General features: G+C 52.1%; 1 protein-coding gene across 1 annotated transcript; it reads left to right on the top strand.

Annotated features, from left to right (window-relative positions):
- The first annotated feature begins 721 nt into the window (after positions 1-721).
- On the top strand, positions 722-18,436 carry CCDC167 (coiled-coil domain containing 167). Its single transcript, XM_010389715.2, has 4 exons — positions 722-816; positions 16,206-16,300; positions 16,535-16,587; positions 18,084-18,436. The coding sequence occupies exons 1-4, from the start codon at positions 775-777 to the stop codon at positions 18,185-18,187; spliced, it is 294 nt and encodes a 97-aa protein (XP_010388017.1). The 5' UTR covers positions 722-774; the 3' UTR covers positions 18,188-18,436.
- The last annotated feature ends 620 nt before the right edge of the window (positions 18,437-19,056 follow it).

The raw sequence follows: 19,056 nt of genomic DNA, 5'->3' as shown, positions 1-19,056 counted from the left end.
AGGCCGAGACGGGCGGATCACGAGGTCAGGAGATCGAGACCATCCTGGCTAACACAGTGAAACCCCGTCTCTACTAAAAAATACAAAAATCTAGCCGGGCAAGGTGGTGGGCGCCTGTAGTCCCAGCTACTCGGGAGGCTGAGGCAGGAGAATGGCGTAAACCCAGGAGGCAGAGCTTGCAGTGAGCTGAGATCCGGCCACTGCACTCCCGCCCGGGCGACAGAGCAAGACTCCGTCTCAAAAAAAAAAAAAAAAAAAGAAAAGAAGTCAAGACACAAAGGAGAAATAACAACAGAAGGTCATTATCAGATTCCACTGGCGAGGAGCTCATGGCTCCTGCACCGGCCTTGAAGGATGGACAGAATTTGAATCAGGGGCGTGGCCTAAACAGGGACAGAGTTTTTGCTGAAACACAAAACACACTGAAAGAGAAACTAAAAAGAGATCCTTTTTAGTTAAAAAAGGATCTAAGTGATGCAAAGTGGCTTAAAACTGGGGAAGAAAGGGGCAGGTCCACTCCCGGACTGTCCATTGTGCCACCCTGTACCGACTTTTCCTTCCTCCACCCACCTAGGCTGAGACCTCAAGCTAGAGGTTGCCCCTCATAAACATGTCCGCACCAAGCCGGCCGCGCCCCTCAACAAGATGGCGACGTCAGCAGCCCCACCTCCCGCTGCCTCGGTGGCCAATGAGGGAGAAGCATGAAGGCTTGAGCATGCGCATAGCGACTTGGTGGGCGCGTCCAGTGATGACTTGGGGATCCGGGCAACTAACATGACTAAAAAGAAGCGGGAGAATCTGGGCGTCGCTCTAGAGGTGAGGGGAAAAGTGGGGTTTGGGCCACCTTGTTAGTTGCCTTCTCCTGGCCGCGGGATAAGGGATGGGCTGGGCTGTAGGTGGGAGGAGGAGCCAAGCGGAGGTAGAGAGGGCGACGCGGCTTGGGGAGAGGGACGGGAGGGGTGAGAAGGCCCACGGGGTTCCCGGAGGCAAGTTAGCAGGAGAGGGTACCGGATGGGCGAACCAGACTAGAGGGCATCTCCAGAGAGGAAGAGACATGGAAGTGAAGGGGAGCCCCAAAGACGGCCTGGCATAGAAGTGAGGGAACTCAAAGCGGGGGACACAGAACAAAAGGGATGGGTACAGAGGTGAGGGAGACCCCAGAGAAATAGAGACCTGTAGATGAGGGGAACTCCCAAAGGGCTAGGACGCAAAGATGAGGGAGCCCATTCTGGTGTATATTACTAATGGTTTAAGTATCCTCTAAAAGGGGAAATTTTTCCTCCAGAGTATGGAAGCTTGTACCTTCAAAATTACTTTGGGAATATGTAAAGATAATTCGGTCTCACGCGTCCATGTGAAGAGACCACCAAACAGGCTTTGTGTGAGCAACATGGCTGTTTATTTCACCTGGGTGCAGGCGGGCTGAGTCCGAAAAAAGAGTCAGCAAAGTGTGGTGGATTATCATTAGTTCCTATAGGTTCTGGGATAGGCGGTGGAGTTAAGAGCAATGTTTTGGGGGCAGGGGGTGGATCTCACAAAGTACATTCTCAAAGGTGGGGAGAATTACAAAGAACCTTCTTAAGGGTGGGGGAGATTACAAAGTACATTGATCAGTTAGGGTGGGGCAGAAATAAATCACAATGGTGGAAAGTCATCAGTTAAGGCTATTTTCACTTCTTTTGTGGATCTTCAGTTGTTTCAGGCCATCTGGATATATTCGTGCAGGTCACAGCGGATATGATGGCTTAGCTTGGGCTCAGAGGCCTATCTGACAAATTCTGGAATTGGTGATGTGACTGAATGGCTTAAAAATAATTTGCTGCATATAGAAGGGAAAGAAAACATGCATACTGAGCAGCCACTATGTGCTACTTTCATTGCATTATCAGTTAATCCTCACTGCAAGCCTGTGAGGTTTGTACAGATGAGGAAATTGAGGTTTCAGGTGGAACCCAGGCTGTGATGGTGGAAGTGCTGGAGCCTGGGAATCAAGCACAGGTGGTCTTCCTGGAAATTCATCTTGCTTCCCCTGTTTCCCTTCCCTTAGGGCATCCTCCTGGAGGTTGCAGGAGAGGTACCGGGTCATAGTCTTCTTCAGGCTTACTAGTAAGTTCAGTGATTCTCAAACTTTAGCATGCATAGAGTCACAGCGCTTGTTAAAAGTGGAGAGCTGAACTCTTCCCGCACCCTGAGTATTCAGTAGGACTTTGATGTGCATTCTTTTTTTTTTTTTTTTTTTTTTTTTTTTGAGACAGAGTCTCGCTCTGTCGCCCAGGCTGGAGTGCAGTGGCCGAATCTCAGCTCACTGCAAGCTCCGCCTCCTGGGTTTACTCCATTCTCCTGCCTCAGCCTCCCCAGTAGCTGGGACTACAGGCGCCCGCCACGTCGCCCGGCTAGTTTTTTGTATTTTTAGTAGAGACGGGGTTTCACCATGTTAGCCAGGATGGTCTCGATCTCCTGACCTCGTGATCCGCCCGTCTCGGCCTCCCAAAGTGCTGGGATTACAGGCTTGAGCCACCGCGCCCGGCCGATGTGCATTCTTAACAAGGAATCTGCTTTTTTTTTAAGACAGAGTCTCGCTCTGTTGCCCAGGCTGTAGTGCAGTGGCATCATCTTGGCTCACTGTAACCTCTGCCTTCTGGGTTCAAGTGATTATTGTGCCTCAGCCTCCCGAGTAGCTGGGATTACAGGCACGTGCCACCATGCCTGGCTAATTTTCGTATTTTTGTAGAGATGGGGTTTCACGATGTTGGCCAGGCTGGTCTTGAACACCTGACCTCAAGTGATCTGCCCGCCTTAGCCTCCCAAAGTACTGGGATTATAGGCATGAGCCACCATACCCGGCCAGAATCTGCATTTTTTTTTTTTTTTTTTTACAAGCCACGCACACCCTGTGGTGATGCAGGTAGTTTTAGTAGCACCCCTTGAGAAATATTGGCCTATACTTGGTAGGAAAAAGGTTGATGGAAATGTGAAGAGGATGGTTTATGAATGCTGAAATGAGATGGCACTGCATGGTGGGAAGAACATAGACTTTATAACCTGTATTAGGGTACAATAAGCTGCAGTAACAGAGAAACTCCAAAACTCAGTGGTTTCAAGAACAAGAAAGTGAGTTTTTTTCTAACAGGCTAGAGCAAGGGGCAGCAGATGTCTGCACATGGTCAGATAGTAACTATTTTAGAAGAGACATGGTCTCTTCTAAAGAGCCAAATGGTCTTGGTTGCAACTACAGTTGATCCTCATTAATCACAGATTCCACATTTGTGAATTTCCCTAATAGCTAAAATGCATTTGTAACCCCAAAATCAGTACTCTCAGTGCTTTTGTGGCAAATGCAGAGTAGTGGGAAAAAATTGGAGTCGCTCGAGGTCCATGTTCTCAGCTAAAGTCGAACAGGTGATGCCCTGCCTTGTTTCAGCTGTCCTGCTGTAAACAAGGGCCCTTATTGTGTTCTATTTAGTGCCCTGTTTTTTGTTTTTTTTTTTCATTCTCGTGTTTTTTATTGGTGATTTTGCTGTGTTTTGCTTTTGAGACGGAATCTCGCTCTCGCCCAGGCTAGAGTGTAGCGGTGCACTCTTGGCTCACTGCAACCTCCACCTCCTGTTCAGGTGTTCCCCCCTTCCCCTGCTGCAGCCTCCCTAGTAGCTGGGATTAGCCCACCACCACATCCAGTTAATTTTTGTAGTTTTGGTAAAGACAGGGTCTTGCCATGTCGGCCATGCTGGTCTCGAACTTCTGACCTTAGGTGATCCGCCCACCTCAGCCTCCCAAAGTGCTGGGATTACAGGTGTGAGCCACCACCTGATTTCACGGTTTAAAGTGCCCTGCCCACCCCCCCGACCCCGGACCCCCAACCCCCGACCCCCGAGCCCCCCCCCCGCCTCAAGCATAGGGCTGAAGTGCTGTCTGGTGTTCCTAAGTCCAAGAAGGCTGTGATGTGTGGCAGAAGAAAACAGGTTTCTTAGATAAACTGTTCAGGCATGATATAACTCATGTTGGTTGTGAGTCCAGTGTTAATGAATCAACAATATATATTGAATAAGGTCACTTTAAACAGAATCACACATAAAACAAGGTGGCAAAAATGTGTCCGTAGGCTTGCAGGAACCCAGCCTGGTTCAGTATTTGCTAATTCAATATTGGAGGCAACTTTATAGGACATAGCTACCAGGAATAACAAGAACCAACTGTATTCAGGCTAAGAGTATGTAAATGAAGCAATATGTAAATGAGTGGGTGTGTCAGTGTTCCACTAAAGCTTTATCTGCAAGAACAGGCATTAGACCATTTGGCCACAGGGCTTAGTTGCCAACTCCTGGTCTAGAGTACCAGGTCTGTGGTGGTTCTGCCAGATTCCCTTCCTCTGTGGCTCCACCATATCTCAGGATCTTGTCACCTTATCAGTGGAACCAGGGCGTACCCCACTGATGTGTCCACTGGCAGAGAAAGAGGAGAATGGAGGAAGCATACCCACTGTCCTGGGCCCAAACTGCCCACTTTCCATTGGAAAGAACTAAGACCCCACCTGACTGCACGGGGACCAGGGAAACGCGTTCACCAGTCAGGAGGCCACATAGCCAGCTACTGTTTGCTTACTATGGAAGAAGAGACCAGTGTGTTTTCACAGACAGCCTGTAATCTCGCTGCAGATGGCACCTCACCTCACAGTGTGGTTGTGAAGATTAAACGAGACATTGTGTTAAGTGCCCAGCACGTGCCTGGCACGGGATTGGTGATCAATACACGGGAGCTCCAGCCTTTGTATTTCTTTTGCATCCTTCCATCATGGCTGAGTCAAACTCGTTCTTGGGCATTTATTTGTTCCCTTGTCTATAACATGAAGGACTTGAATTTCACCAGGGGTTACAAACTCCTTGACTGTGGCCCAAATGCAGATCACAGATGTCTTCTGTTTGGCTGACACAGATTTTTAAGTTTTTATTTATTTTTTTGAGACAGGGTCTTGCTCTGTCACCCAGGCTGGAGTGCAGTAGCGTGATCTTAGCTCACTGCAGCCTCCGCCTCCCGGGTTCAAGTGATTCTCGTGCCTTAGCCTCCCGAGAAGCTGAGACTACAGGCGTGCACCACGACGCCCAGCTAAGTTTTGTATTTTTAGTAGAGATGGAGTTTTACCATATTGGCCAGGCTGGTCTCGAACTCATGACCTCAAGTGATCCGCCTGCCTTAGCCTCCCAAAGTGCTGGGATTACAGGCGTGAGCCACCACACCCAGCTGGATTTTTAAGTTTTTAAACTTGGTGGGGCATGTATTCTCCAAGTGCCTTATACTGGGGCAGATTCCATTTTTTTACCCTCTCCATACCACTGTAGATATTTATATTTGCTATCTTGGTCCCTAAGTTTACTTTTTGCTTGGATATTCGAAGATTTGACATCTGTAACCGTGTGCCTTGGCAAAAGCCTGACATCTGGCTGGCTGTCTCCCCACCTTGCTTCTCAGTTGCCCCCAGCGGGTCTAAGTATTGAATGTGCACTGATGCTTAGTAGCAGTAGATATTGTCCTCTTATTAAAAGTCTTGTGCTCAGAGCCAATGAAGTGGTGATTTAATCAAAAATGTTTGTTAATCTGACGAGTGCAATAAAACCCCCACAAGTGAGTGATCTCAGCACCTGCAAACAGTCTCCACTTGTAATGAAGCAATTACCAAGCAGGCAGCACTCACCCGTAGGGCTAGCTCAGGCCAGCTGTATAAGCAGTCACCTCTTAGGACGACCAGGGCACCCTCTAGCCTCCTCAGAGTGGTTCCTTTTATCCAATTCATTTGCCACCATATGAGATCTCAGAGTTGGAAAAAACTGTGTTTTAGCTTCTGATAATTTATTCTTAATAAGAAAAGAAAATTAGAGGTCAAATGAGAAATCACCCACCCAGTACTGATTTTAATGTTGTGTGGGAGGAAGGAAATGTTGAATTCCAGTCTAAACTGAGAGGAGAATTTTGACTGATGTGAAACCTGTTTGTGTTTTCAGATCTCTGATAGTAATGAGCTGTTCCTTGGTCATAGCACTTTTCTTTTGTAGCTGGGCTGTTCAAACTGGTGTCTTTAGATGTTTGGTCTTGAGTTAACAGATGTGTGGTGTCTTAGCCAATATCTTAAAGCAGATAACTTGGTTGGATCTGACCCCTAGTACAGAAAGTCTATCAATTTGGAAAGCTTTTGGCTACAAGTTAAAGAAAACTGACCTCAATGATTTAAGCAAATGGGAGTAGACTTTTCCCCCTATAGAAATTTGTAGGGGCCAGGCACATTGGCTCACGCCTGTAATCCCAGCACTTTGGAAGGCCGAAGTGGGTGGATCATTTGAGATCAGGAGTCTGAGACCAACCTGACCAAAATGGTGAAACACGCTTTCTACTAAAAATACAAAAATTAGCTGGGAGTGGTGGTACACACCTGTAATCCCAGCTACTAAGGAGGCTGAGGCAGGAGAATTGCTTGAACCCAGGAGGCGGAGGTTGCAGTGAGCCAAGATCATGCCACTGCACTCTAGCCTGGGCAACAGAGACCCCATCTCAAAAAAAAAAAAAAAAAAAGAAATTTGTAGAAAGGTGGCTACTGGCATTGGTTCAAAAGTTCACCTATGACAGGGCTGATATTTCTGCATTCTATTAGCTGTTTCCTCATGGTCACTAGATAGCGGCCACAGCTCCAGTCATAATGTTAAACTTTAAGTCAGGAAGGAGGAGGAAGGAACAACACCGTCCCTTTTATCAACAAAGCATAAGCTTCCCCGGGAATCTCCTAGCTGACTTCTGGACCGTCTCATTGACCAGGACTGGGTCATGAGTAAGCCTAGCTGCAGTGAGGCTGGGAGAGCGTCTGCTGAGCTTTTCCACCTCCTGGAGTAGAGGTGGGCAAAGGAGCTGGGGTGGGGAGTTGGTGTTGTGTTGGCCAGTTGACAGTATCTGCTGTAAGGAATAAAAGCTAATGCGAGTCATTGAAAATTCACTGGAATCCTTACCAGAAAAAGAGGGCAGGATCGGCTGGGCGCAGTGGCTCACGCCTGTAATCCCAGCACTTTGGGAGTCCATGGCGGGCGGATCACCTGAGGTCGGGAGTTCGAGACCAACCTGACCAACATAGAGAAACCCTGTCTCTACTAAAAATACAAAATTAGCCGGGCATGGGGGCACATGCCTGTAATCCTGGCTACTCGGGAGGCTGAGGCAGGCGAATGGTTTGAACCTGGGAGGTGGACGTTGCAGTGAGCCAAGATCACGCCATTGCACTCTAGCCTGCGCAACAAGAGCGAAACTCCGTCTCAAAAAAAAAAAAAAAAAAAAATAGGGCAGGATCACTGACCATGTGGGAGAAGTGGTAGGCTGAGGGGAGAGAATGGCCTAGGCCAGGAAGAGCACCGGAAGGCTTGACACTTGTGGTTATTTGTATGGTGCCAGCCACGGCAGTAGCCTCTGTGGGGCAGGGCGGGCAGAAGCACCAAGTGTGGAGCACTGCTTTGGAGCAGGCTGTGCACAGGGCTCAGGGGAACCTCCCAGTTTCCTGAGACAAGGGTTAGGAGCAGGTGAGTGGACTGTCAATAAATATTTGCTGAAGTGGCTCGAGTGGCAGGAGGAAGCATTGAACCTTCCACCCTGACGTCTGGGCCCAACTGAGTGACTGGGTGGCCAGAGGTGAGGAGGCCACAGTAGAGCAGGTGGTTAGACGCCACCTTGCTGGGAGCCCAGAGCCCCAAGCCAGGGGCTGGGAGAAAGGCTCGCGGCACGCAGAGGACTGTTCAGGGGCCGCTGACCATTAAATGAGCCTCACCTGCTGCCAGGCGGGAGCGACAGGTCGCCATTGGACAGGTGATTTCTTGCGGCAGCCTGCGTCTGGCTCTGCGCCACTTGACGGGGGTCAGGAGACTAAAACCTCATTACCTAGCGTGGCTGGATGGCGGCGTGTGTGGAGTGGCTGTCTGCCAGCATCTTAATTAATGAATTCATAAGGCTCGGGGTGGATGCCAGTTCTTGAAAAGTGCTTTGAGCCTTTCAGCGATGAAGAAGCTTTTGCTAATTTATCAAAAAATAGATATCGGGGGGAAAGAAGAGAAAACAAACCCCACACCACCCTCCGGCCCAGGGACAGCAGGGGTCTTCGGGCGCGGACTGACTGACTTGTAGGGCTGGCTCGGCCTCCGTCTCCGCACCGGAAGGCGTCGGGGCTCGCCTGGGCTGCAGCGGCCCCCTCGCCTTTCCGACCTGGCATGGGGGTGCGTGTCCAGGCAAGTGACAAGCCCCTAGGCTCTCCCTGCTCTTCCTGAAAATTGTTCATTGATTAAAAACTGGGAAGGTCAGCCGTCTTCAGCTGCACGCTCTGCGAGAGAAATCCTCACAGAGCCTGTTGATGTGGGGAGCCATGGGCGGAGGTTTGTTTTCTGCCCCCACAGAGCTCTGTGAGCTGCCTCCACAGAAAAACATCCCTTAAACGATGTGGGAATAATGGGCCCTTTGGGGTTTGAGGCTGGTCACCTGGAAGATTGAGGCCCAAGACCCCCGTGTGACTTGCTGTGGAGCCTGAAGGCCCCAGATGGAAAGCCCCTGCACTCTTGCCAGAGACCATCTGGGCAGGCACTTGGCTGCTTTACCCATTGTAATAAATGTCCTGGGGTCTCCTGACGTGTGAAAATGAGTGGATTTTCAAAAATCCAGTTCCCAGGCTGCTGGGGCTGGAGATGAAACAGCTGACACCACTCTCCTGGCTTCAGTGAAAGGGAAGTGAAAGGGAAGTGAAAGGGAAGGCTTCAGTACTGCTGGGGAAAGAAGGGTTTATCAGGCCCAAGTAGCCCACCTTTTTCCTTCTCCAAACTGGATCTGTTTTGAGTGAATCTTGGAGGGTGCTTTGACAGTCTAGGTGATCTGGGGCAGGATGCCTGGGATGTTTGTGAAGATTATTGAGTTGGCTCAGTGTAAGGGCAGACGCTGGGCTCCTGTCTCCTCTGTCTCAGCAAACACATTTCAATCAGGGCTTTCCCTCACAGAGTATCCGTTATGTAGACAGAAACTGAGCACAGCCTTGTACAAGATTATTCCGAGTAGAGAATCTGCTGAAGCCAGATCAGCGAGCTTAGATGGGCTTCAGCTGGGATGTGGAATGACTGTTCTGCAGAATCCTTCTTTGTCATGAATGGTTTCATGAGGGATTTTGGAGAAAGAGCTTGAAGTGGTGGAAAGAGCATAAGCCCTGAAGCAGAAAAACCCAGATTCAGGCTTCAATTCTGCCCCTTCCCAGTTACACGACCTTGGGCAAGGTGCTGAAGACCTCTGCATGGGAGCTTGCACCTCTGTTAAGATGCAGATGGGCCCTTGCACAGTGGTTGCAGACACAGGAAGCTGCCCACAATCTGCCCAGCTCCGGGGGGGTAAGGTGTGGAGGTTGTGTCCAGGAGCTAGGGGTCCCTCAGAGCTGGTGAGCGCTGCCTTCTCCATGTGGCATGGTGGTTAAGGGCACAGACCTGGCCACCTAGCTCCTAGACTTAATGCCTGTGTGACCCTGGACAGTTACCCATGTCTGAGTTCCCTCATCTGTCAAATGTGGATGCTAATGCCGCCCACCTCACAGGGTTCTTGCAAGCATTACGTGAGTTAATCGGTGTAAAGCGTGTAGGTCAGTGCCTGGCACACAGCACAGACTACAGAAGTGTTGCTGCTGCTGTCACTGTTGTGGTTCCATTTTGTCTGGACTTTTGGTTTCCAGAGGCTGCTTACACTCATGCTGTCATGCAGACACTGGAGACTCCGTGACTTGAGCTTGGCTCAGCTACCGTGGCACCACGCTCTTTATTGGAAGGTCTCAGTGCCCAGTAAGGACCTGGCCAGCCAGGTGCAAGGTATGCCCCATGGCCACTGCCTGACCCTATGGGAAACCTGTCACTCACTGGCCAGAAGCTCCTAAGAGTAAGGCCGGAGAGACAGCAAACAACTTCCTAAACCAGAAAGCAGAGTGGCCTGTGTGGCCCAGTGCCAGGCCCTGGGGGTGCCTTCTGCCCTTTCCCAGAAAAAGGTCTGGCCCTAGACAGTGGCTCATTAGGGAGTAGGCAGAGAGCCACCTCCCCGGCCATCTAGATGCTCTGTGGGAGCACCATTCAGTAGGAGAATGGAGTGAACGGTAGCCAGTGGCTTGAACTGTCTCATGCTTGTTGGCAGAAGAAAAGCATATGAGGCCCCCAACAGCAGCCAGCCCTGGAGCTGGCACCCCCTTAGGTGACCTGGCCAGGATGCTGGGCGGTTATCTGTGCATGAGCTGGCAGGAAGTTCCCTGCCCCCAGGAAGCCTCTGTGGGGCTGATTCTGAGAGGGCCTACACTCCTGAAAAGATGCCTCACGGGGATTTCAGACGAATTTTACAGTTTCTCTTAACACAGTGGTTTTATGGCATATAGGACCCCAGGGAGACTTCCTTAAAGCTCCTAGAATAAGGTGATATTCCCCAAGTCAGGCAGCAGAGGGGAGTTTGCTTATCTGCCTGGGGGCTGCTGAACTCCAGGCCCGGGTGCTTGCAGGAAGAGTCCCTTCCCCTGCTGCTGGGCATGAAGAAGCCATTTCTGCTCTTGGCACTTGCCAGCAGGACTGACGGCCCTACTTGGCTAGGGCCTTGTCCCCAGCACCCCTCAGGCCTACAACACAGTCTCTGCGGCCTTGACTGCCGGGCTGACTTTACATCTTCTCATTCTTCTGCACAGAGCACCCCCTCTGTGGAGGGCCTTTGGTCTCATGGGTCTCCTCGCTGAGCTCACTCCTCCCCTCCACCCAGCAGGCCTCAATTCCCTGCCCCAGGCTCTGATACTGAGAAGCAGCAGTTCTCATACTGACTTAGGCAGCATCACTACGGGGCTTTTCTGTTTAAAGAAAAGACTTGCTAGGTCCCAGTCCCCAAGGCTTCCCCTGGGGCGTTTCCCACCTTTCTACCTGAGGGAGGCTCCTTCGCCATTCCCTGCCTCATATGCCTCTTTTTCCTTCCTCCTCCCCTCTTCCTTCGTGCTCTGTGTCTCCCCTGCCTAGGCAGACCCCCCAGCCATCACCCCAGGCAGTTTTTAGCCACTGCTGGTCTCTGGGTGAAGAACAGACTTTCCCCCAGGACACCCTTCACACTCGTCAACCTGTTCCTTGGCCCCCTGGACCACTTGCACAAGGCTTCACACAGGTCTTCACACAGCGCCTCCAAGGGCTCAGGCTGGGCCAGATGCCAGGAAGAACAGTGTGCTGGCTTACAGTGGGTTCATACCACCGCCTCTCTTACCTCCTGGGGTCCCCAGAGCCCCTGCAGATCGCAGCCCTGCACCCCCTGCTGACTCATCTCAGTGACTGGGACACAGTGCTCTTTTCCCCCGTGTAAAAATTGACCTTGGTTTTCTGAGTACAAATATAATGCATGGGTGCTTCTTAATGTTATTGTACAGCAGGGGGCACCTGCTCTCTGCCCCTACACTGTGCCTGAGTGCCGTCTAGGTCTCTGTCTTGGCTGTCTCCACTTTGCTGGTCACAGTCACAGCCAGAAATGCTGCCCCCTGATAGCTCCAGGCAAGTCCTGGCACCTGAGCCAGCCATGCCTCTTCCTGCCAGGTGGCCCTACTATGCAGCCTGTCGGGTGGGAGTCCTGGGAGCCCCCATGGCCTTCAGAATATAACTTACCCTTCCTATTGGGCTTGGTTGGATCCCTTCCATGGGGCCTCTTCAAGCTGCCTAGAACCATGGTGTGGGTGAGCTCTGGCTCTGGGCCTCACCTGCTGTTCCACATTTTCTCAGATGCCCACTAATGCCCAGACTGCCCTGAGGCTGTTCCACCTTGGACATGGCTCCACGCCTCTCACGCTAGGATTCTACCAGGCGCCATGTCTGCAACCTGGCCCTGGCTCCAGAGGCCCACCCTAGCTTTCTCCCCGGGCAGGATCGCAAGGTTCCCACCATGCCATGTTTAGAGCAAGCGAAGCGAGGTGGCTTATGGCCTGTTGCTGTTCTGACATCTGCCTTGGGGGCCCTCCCTGCTGAACCCTTTCATGGACTGGGAATGGCCACATCCAAGCTAGAGGGGCCCTCCTCTCCCCCCTGCACTGCCAGTCAGCAACCCATGGAGATTCCTCTCCACCTCATACCCCTGCTGCTGTTTTTTGTTTTGAGACAGAGTCTTGCTCTGTCACCCAGGCTGGAGTGCAGTGGTGCGATCTTAGCTCACTGCAAGCCTCCACCTCCTGGGTTCAAGCAATTCTTCTGCCTCAGCCTTCTGAGTTGCTGGGACTACAGGCATGCACCACCACGCCTGGCTAATTTTTGTATTTTTAGTAGAGACAGAGTTTCACCATGCTGGCCAGGATGGTCTCGATCTGACCTCATGATCCACCCACCTTGGCTTCCCAAAGTGCTGGGATTACAGGCGTGAGCCACTGTGCCCAGCCACACCCCTGCTTCTATCACCTTCTCTTACTCTTGCCATGGACTAATTAGGTTTTCTTTTTTTCTTCAGAGATCCAGTGCAAACCACTCTCTGATAATAAAGATGGCAAAAACTTACTGAACTCTGACCGTGTAAAGCATGTTCTGGGCATCTTACCTGTATGGCTCCATGTCATCCTCACATAACTCTTTGAAATATGAAACGTGGTTATCTTTGTTTTACACGAGTCAACTGAGCACAGAACTAAGGGACTCGCCCGGTCATACCACAAGTGTGACAGAGCCAAGGGCACTGATTATAGCCCATGCTCCTTACCACTTGCTCACCCGAAACCACCATTCCAGGCTTCTGGGCACTTGAACTCCCAACTGCTTGCCCAGTTCTGGCACTTCTAGAATCTTCTCGACATTTGTCTCCTTATCTGGTCCTAATCCCCACGTCTTCTCTCCTGGTTGTGGCTGTCTTGTCCTTTGTTGCCTTCAGCCTGGTAGTGGCAGGGAGAGAGCTAACTCCCTCAAATATGAGCAAAGACTGCATATTTGCCTCAGGTCGTCTGCAAAGTGCATAATCCGTGTGCATGCAGTTGAGAGTTGGCTGAAAATCCAAGTCGGGACTTCCTTTAAGACCCCCTTTCTGGGTCCTCTCCCACCTTTCAGGCCCACCTGCTGTGTCAGCTCTGCTCTGTAGCCACCACTCCTGACCCTAGCCACAACTAAAAGAGGCATCTGGACCTCCCTTCCCTCCCTGCCTCTGCAGCCAGGTCCCCCGGTGTCCCTCCACCCATGTTGACAGCTGGCTCCTGCTTCAGCAAATGCTGCAGGGTGTTTGATTGTCAGCTTCCTGAACCAGGCCCAGTGCTGGGGACCCAGCAGGGTCACCTTCTGAGGATGGGTTTGTGGCCTCTGAAGAGCCTCTTGACAGTTTTAGCCTCCCCTCACTCAGCCCACATCAAGCAGCTGGGTTATAAAGAAGGGGAACTTGCTATTTAGAAGGGAATCAGAGAGAGCTGTCAGCAGGACATAAATATTCATAGAGGGAGGTTAGAACTTGAGTCCCTAAAACCTTGATTTGTGTTCGACCGTTTAAGCCTCATTAAAAAGTGGCAAATGAAAGTGGAATATTCAGTGGAACTGCAGATAAATTGGGCTTGTTCAGATAAAGGCCCCCGACTGCCAGCTCTGCAGGCTCTGCCCAGAGCATGATAGCAGATTGGCTTGGCCACTTGTGGTTTGCCAACCTCAATTTTAAGATTTTGCTTAGCATGAGTTCCTGGCCTTGCTCTGGGGGCAATTACCACTTGTTTGGGCACTTGGTAGCCTTCCAGAGGTGATGAGGGATGGAAGTCCCCAACCTGCTCCCTCCCCAGAATGACATGCAAACCAAGGCCTGGCTCAAAGGCTGTAAGGAGAAATCTCACCTAGAACTAAGACTTGCACTGGGCAATCTGCAGAGTGCATAATTTATGTGCATGTCTAGTTGTTTCTCCTTCTCCTAGCTTTTTCTAGCTTCTGTGGACATGAGGAGGGAGGGTTTCAGACTCTTGCTACATGAGACCTAAACCGTCTGTCCTAGCCCCTCAGTTCCACCCAAGCTCAACTCCACTCATTGTGGCTAAAAATACAAAGACTGCAGCAGGCTAGGCCTTGTGGTGGGCACAAAGAGGAGACAGATGGTCACTGTTACTTCTAGGACAGAAGCTTTAGACTCAGGCCTCTGCCAGGACCAGGCAGGTCACATATATAAGTGGAATGGGCCAATCTGTGGGCTAGACCTGACCTACGGGCTGCCAGTTGGCACCATCTAGAGACCCTTAGAGTTTGGGAAGATAGGGTTTGGACACAAACAGGAGGGCAACAAAGAATGCACTCAGCCTCATGAAGGAAGGACTGGTTAATCTGCCAGAAGGAGGAGGGTGGAATGCACTCCCTCCCCTGCCACAGCCAAGGGCAGCAGGGAAGCCTGGTGGAGGAGGTAGGGCATCAAGAATCAAGCTTTATTTGTGCTCCAGTAGAATCTGGTTCCCTGATTGTGGTTTCTACACCATAGGAAACTGAGTCTCAGGGTATTGTGGGGCTGGGCTGTGTGCTGGGGGTACTGCTGTAAAGGGGAGGCCGCATGGTGGCCTGAGACACTGGCATGGGGCTGCCACTCTTCCCTGAGCCTGGCTTCCCAGTGTTCATTTCCCTGCTGCGCAGGTTCCAGGTAGGCCTTTGGCCTCCCCAGGGACAGTCCCATCTCCTGGCTGGGTCTGTTTCCCAGGACTGCCCTCCTTTGGGGTGCCCATTAGCAGATAAATGACACAATTAACCAGGCAATTAACTCAAGGCTCTGCAGTTGCTCTCTCTCTCATAGGGCCCTGCCTATGGGGCTGGGGGTGGCAGTGGTGGCGCTGCAGGGCAGGGAGTGGATGGTGTGTCATTGCCAGGCCTTCCTCGGGAAGAAGGAAAAGTGGCTGACATGGAAGTGGCTGAGATGGGTGTTGGCCAGAGAGAGAGGCAGAGGTCCAGAGACTTGGAATGTGACTCCCCTGACACCCAGCCCCAGAATGCCTGCCACCCTCTGACCAGCCATCCTGGGAGGCAGGGATCTTACCTGCAGTCATTTATTACTAACCCTGCAGGGGCTAACTCCAGAAGCAAATGGGGCAGAGAACTGGCTGAGACTGATAAGGAGAGGAGTGTCCCACCCTGACTCCTCAGAAAGTCATTCCATTTGGGGGACCCCCATTCTTCCATTCATGAAATAGAGGTCTTATTTGCCATGTCTCCTAGGGAAGTGATGAGAATGAGTGAAGTCAGAGATGGGAAATGGAGCATTATGGGGCTCCGAAGCACTATTCAGTCAGCTGCTGGGAGGGTCACAGAGCCCCCCGAACCCTTCCACCCACTGACACCCAGGCTCGCGCCAGCCAGAGAGGTGGCCAGCTAAACACCTGGAGACTGAGTCAGACACAGGAAGATGGACTTTCAATGCCAAATGCATGGTGCCAGGACCCAGGTTTGGACAACCCAGTCCAGTATGTTATTAAACATTTCTCCACAACTCAAATATTTCCCCAAGAACACTTCTCTGAAACTCTAATCAAACAAATGGAAAAAACAGATACCTTAACTATTTTGCTACCTTGATGGTAGGTAAAGTTTTTGCTTAAGAACCAAGTCAGAAAGGAAGAAAGGTGTTTTTGAGGATTTTTCTCAGTAATTTTTCTTGATTCTCACAGAAAAATGTTTATTTTTACAACTTGAACTACTAAGTTATTAAGATGAAATATGTCAATGAGAAAAACACCTTTGCATTGCCCCTAGATGTCTAATCACCTGGCCCCACATGTGTGGAGTGTTTGGAAGCCAGAGTTTCTTCACAGCGTCTCCGCCACTTTAGGATACACCTGTGGGGAAGGTGCGTGCCGTGTTCAGGGTTCTGGTTGCTTCTGTTGCGGGCCCAACTGGGGCATCATGCTGGGGAGACAACAGATCAAGGGGCTGCTTCTCTCCGCCCCCAACCTGTGCTTGGCCCAGAGGGCTGGGCCAGCTGTGAGACCCTGGGCAACACCCACTGCTGTTTCCAGCGTGGCTCAGGCCACTGTCCTATGCAGCTCAGAGCTGAACTACGTGGAAGCAAAGGACAGCAAAACAAAGATACTCCAGGGAAGATAGGCCTGGGTGCCCTGCCCCTGTGAAAATGAATGGAGGCAACACCTGTCCAAGAAGACTCCCGGAGGCCCTGCTTCCCGGTCCCAGTGTTTTGAGAGCTAGAAGCCTCAGCAGCGCACCTCTCTGTGGCCTTTGTTTCAGATTGATGGGCTAGAGGAGAAGCTGTCCCAGTGTCGGAAAGACCTGGAGGCCGTGAACTCCAGGCTCCACAGCCAGGAGCTGAGCCCAGAGGCCAGGTAATGCTCCTGCCCAGCTACCCCACCCTTCCCCATCGGGCCCCCACCCCTTGTATCTATCCTGGGTCCCCCAAAGTAGACCTGAGGCAGAGGGTTTAGATCCCTGACATCTTAGCTTCAATGTACCCCCCTCCCCCAAACAAGACCCAAGCCCTGCCAACCTGGCATGCCAGCTGCCCCTCAAGTGGGAAAAAGGAAAAGGATTTGGGCCATGAAACTCCTTCCCCCTCACAGGAGGTCCCTGGAGAAGGAGAAAAACAGCCTAATGAGCAAAGCCTCCAACTACGGTAAGAAAGTTCCTTTCAGTTACCAGCCCCAGCCTCCAGTCCCCAGAGCCAAAAAGGGTCAGAAGCCCAAGGGGCCTGACAAGGCAGCAGGGAGCAAGGGGGTTCTTTGGGAGGGAGCCAGCCCCCAGAGGCTGCAGACACCCCTGCTAGGCCCAGCAGCCTGCGAGAGAGCAGGGTTGTTGCTTTGTTCTAAGGGAGGATGAGACGGCCTGTGGGTCTGTCTGCTCTTTGGGATGAAGGGATGTGGCCGTGGCCAGGTCTAGAAGACACTCATTGACCCAGACATCGGAAGTCTGCTCTCACCCCAGCCCAGCCCAGCCCACCACACCCTCCCAGGAAAACCGTGCAGTGGAAGTGAGGGGTAAAGGAAGCCGAACCTCCCATTTGGGTACGGCAAGGGCTCCTGTGGGTGGAGCGATGCCGCCACCTTCTGGGCGCTGGGGGCAGAGGCAGGTAGAGGCCAGGCGTGGCGGGGCACTAGAGGGTGGCTGGCAGGCTGGTGGGCTCCCTGCTGAAGGCTGGGAAGGACCACGGTCTACAGGTGCTCCTCAGACTTGTCTGTTCTATTCTCCCCTGGGGGACCAGGCCTGGCCAAGCATCAGCCCCAGGAAGGCGCTAATGGCAGGGAGCCTGCTGGTCTGATGAATGCCGTAGGCACAGTCCACACGTACCTGCCCTGCCTGGAGTTCAGCATGTCTGGCCCGGTGCAGCCTGGGCCCTGGACTCAGTCTGGCCTGCCCAGAGTAGCTTTGCAGGTGTCTCCTCCCACTGCCCAGCACAGACAGGGATGGGACATCTGTTTCCCTTCAAGTTCAGCGGTTTTCACACAAAACCACACCACCACTCAATTTAGCCCTCAGAGAGTACCCTCTACCTGCGTGTCACCTGGAGGGGATACTTATATACATAAGTGTGGCCACAGAGCAGCAGGACTGATTTCCTCTCGAGTCAAGACCAGCTGCCTCACGGACAAAAACTGCATCTTAGCATCCCTAGATTCTGCTCAACCAGGCACCCGGCAGAGGGCAGGGACTCAGGAAACAAGTGGCCCCACCTGGCACCTCCTCCACTGTCGGGCCCAACAAGGCCCCAGGTGCCCTCAGTTTCTGAGGTGGATGAGATACCTGAAAGGCTGAGCACCACACAGCCAACCCCATGACAGGCTAGTGGACTCACCTGGTGATGTCACGCCACCTCCTAGCCGGGCTTTCAGGTGTGGCATTTTTGGTGACTCCTCACCCACCTCATCCTTGACCTCAACCACATTTAAGGAGCAATAGTTGAGCGGCATTGGGACTTTATTAGGCTGGGTCTGTAGCCAAAAGGGTGTCAGGATTTGGACAGATTAAGAAGGGCACGGACATTTTTATGGGTAAGGAGGTGGCTGGGTGCATCTCTGCCCTCAGCAGTGTGTACCCACTCACTGGAGAGGCAGAGCAGAACAATAGATGGGCCTAAACTGCCTGTCCCATCCCTATCACCCTCTTTCCTCCCAGAGAAGGAACTGAAGTTTCTTCGGCAAGAGAACCGGAAGAACATGCTGCTCTCTGTGGCCATCTTCATCCTCCTGACCCTCGTCTATGCCTACTGGACTATGTGAGCCTGGCACTTCCCCACAACCAGCACAGGCTTCCACTTGGCCCCTTGATCAGGACCAAGCAGGCACTTCAAGCCTCAACAGGACCAAGGTGCTGGGGTGTTCCCCTCCCAACCTAGTGTTCAAGCATGGCTTCCTGGCGGCCCAGGCCTTGCCTCCCTGGCCTGCTGGGGGGTTCCAGGTCTCCAGAAGGACATGGTGCTGGCCCCTCCCTTAGCCCAAGGGAGAAGCAATAAAGAACACAAAGCTATTCCCATCTGCTGAGTACATGTCATGGTCTGACTAGCAGAGGGTGGGGGCCGGGGGCAGGAAGGGGCAGCAGCAGGGGCCGCACTCAAGAATCAAGGAAGAAGAGATGTTCAAGGGAAAGCTCTGGCTTACAATTCAGAATAGAGGAGAAGGCCCCTAGCTCGAGTGGGAAGTAAGGAGACAGTGGGAAGCACTTCCCCAAGCCTAATAGTGGGAGTTACTTCCAGGGCTCGGGCACTGCTGGGGCTGAGCAGCAGACATTGTGCCACCTGTCCATCCCCCCACTACACACTGTCATGCCATCCAGCCAGTGCCATTGCTTGTAATTATGGGAGAAAAAGTGCAGTCTGTGCAGTGAAGGGTGGCTTGGGGACTTGAAGTGGTCATGTGGCAATCCTGGGGGAGTGCGGAGTTAATCCATCTTCGACAGGCAGGCAAGGCTGGAGAGGCTGCGAGCGGGCAGCAAGAGTCATGGTAATGATCAGACAGACTTACGGTGACAGTGGCCAGTAAATCAGGTAGGGTTTGTAGTGAGAAGGAGGGGTGGGGCTGATCAGAGGAGGAGCTGTGGCAGGAGCAGCAAACTCAGATATCCCCTTTTACCCTTCCACCCCCCAACTCTA

Source organism: Rhinopithecus roxellana, chromosome 4 (assembly GCF_007565055.1).
Source record: "Rhinopithecus roxellana isolate Shanxi Qingling chromosome 4, ASM756505v1, whole genome shotgun sequence".
Classification (NCBI taxonomy): domain Eukaryota; kingdom Metazoa; phylum Chordata; class Mammalia; order Primates; family Cercopithecidae; genus Rhinopithecus; species Rhinopithecus roxellana.
Note: the sequence above shows the minus strand (reverse complement) of the source record. Positions and strands in the feature narration are given on the sequence as shown.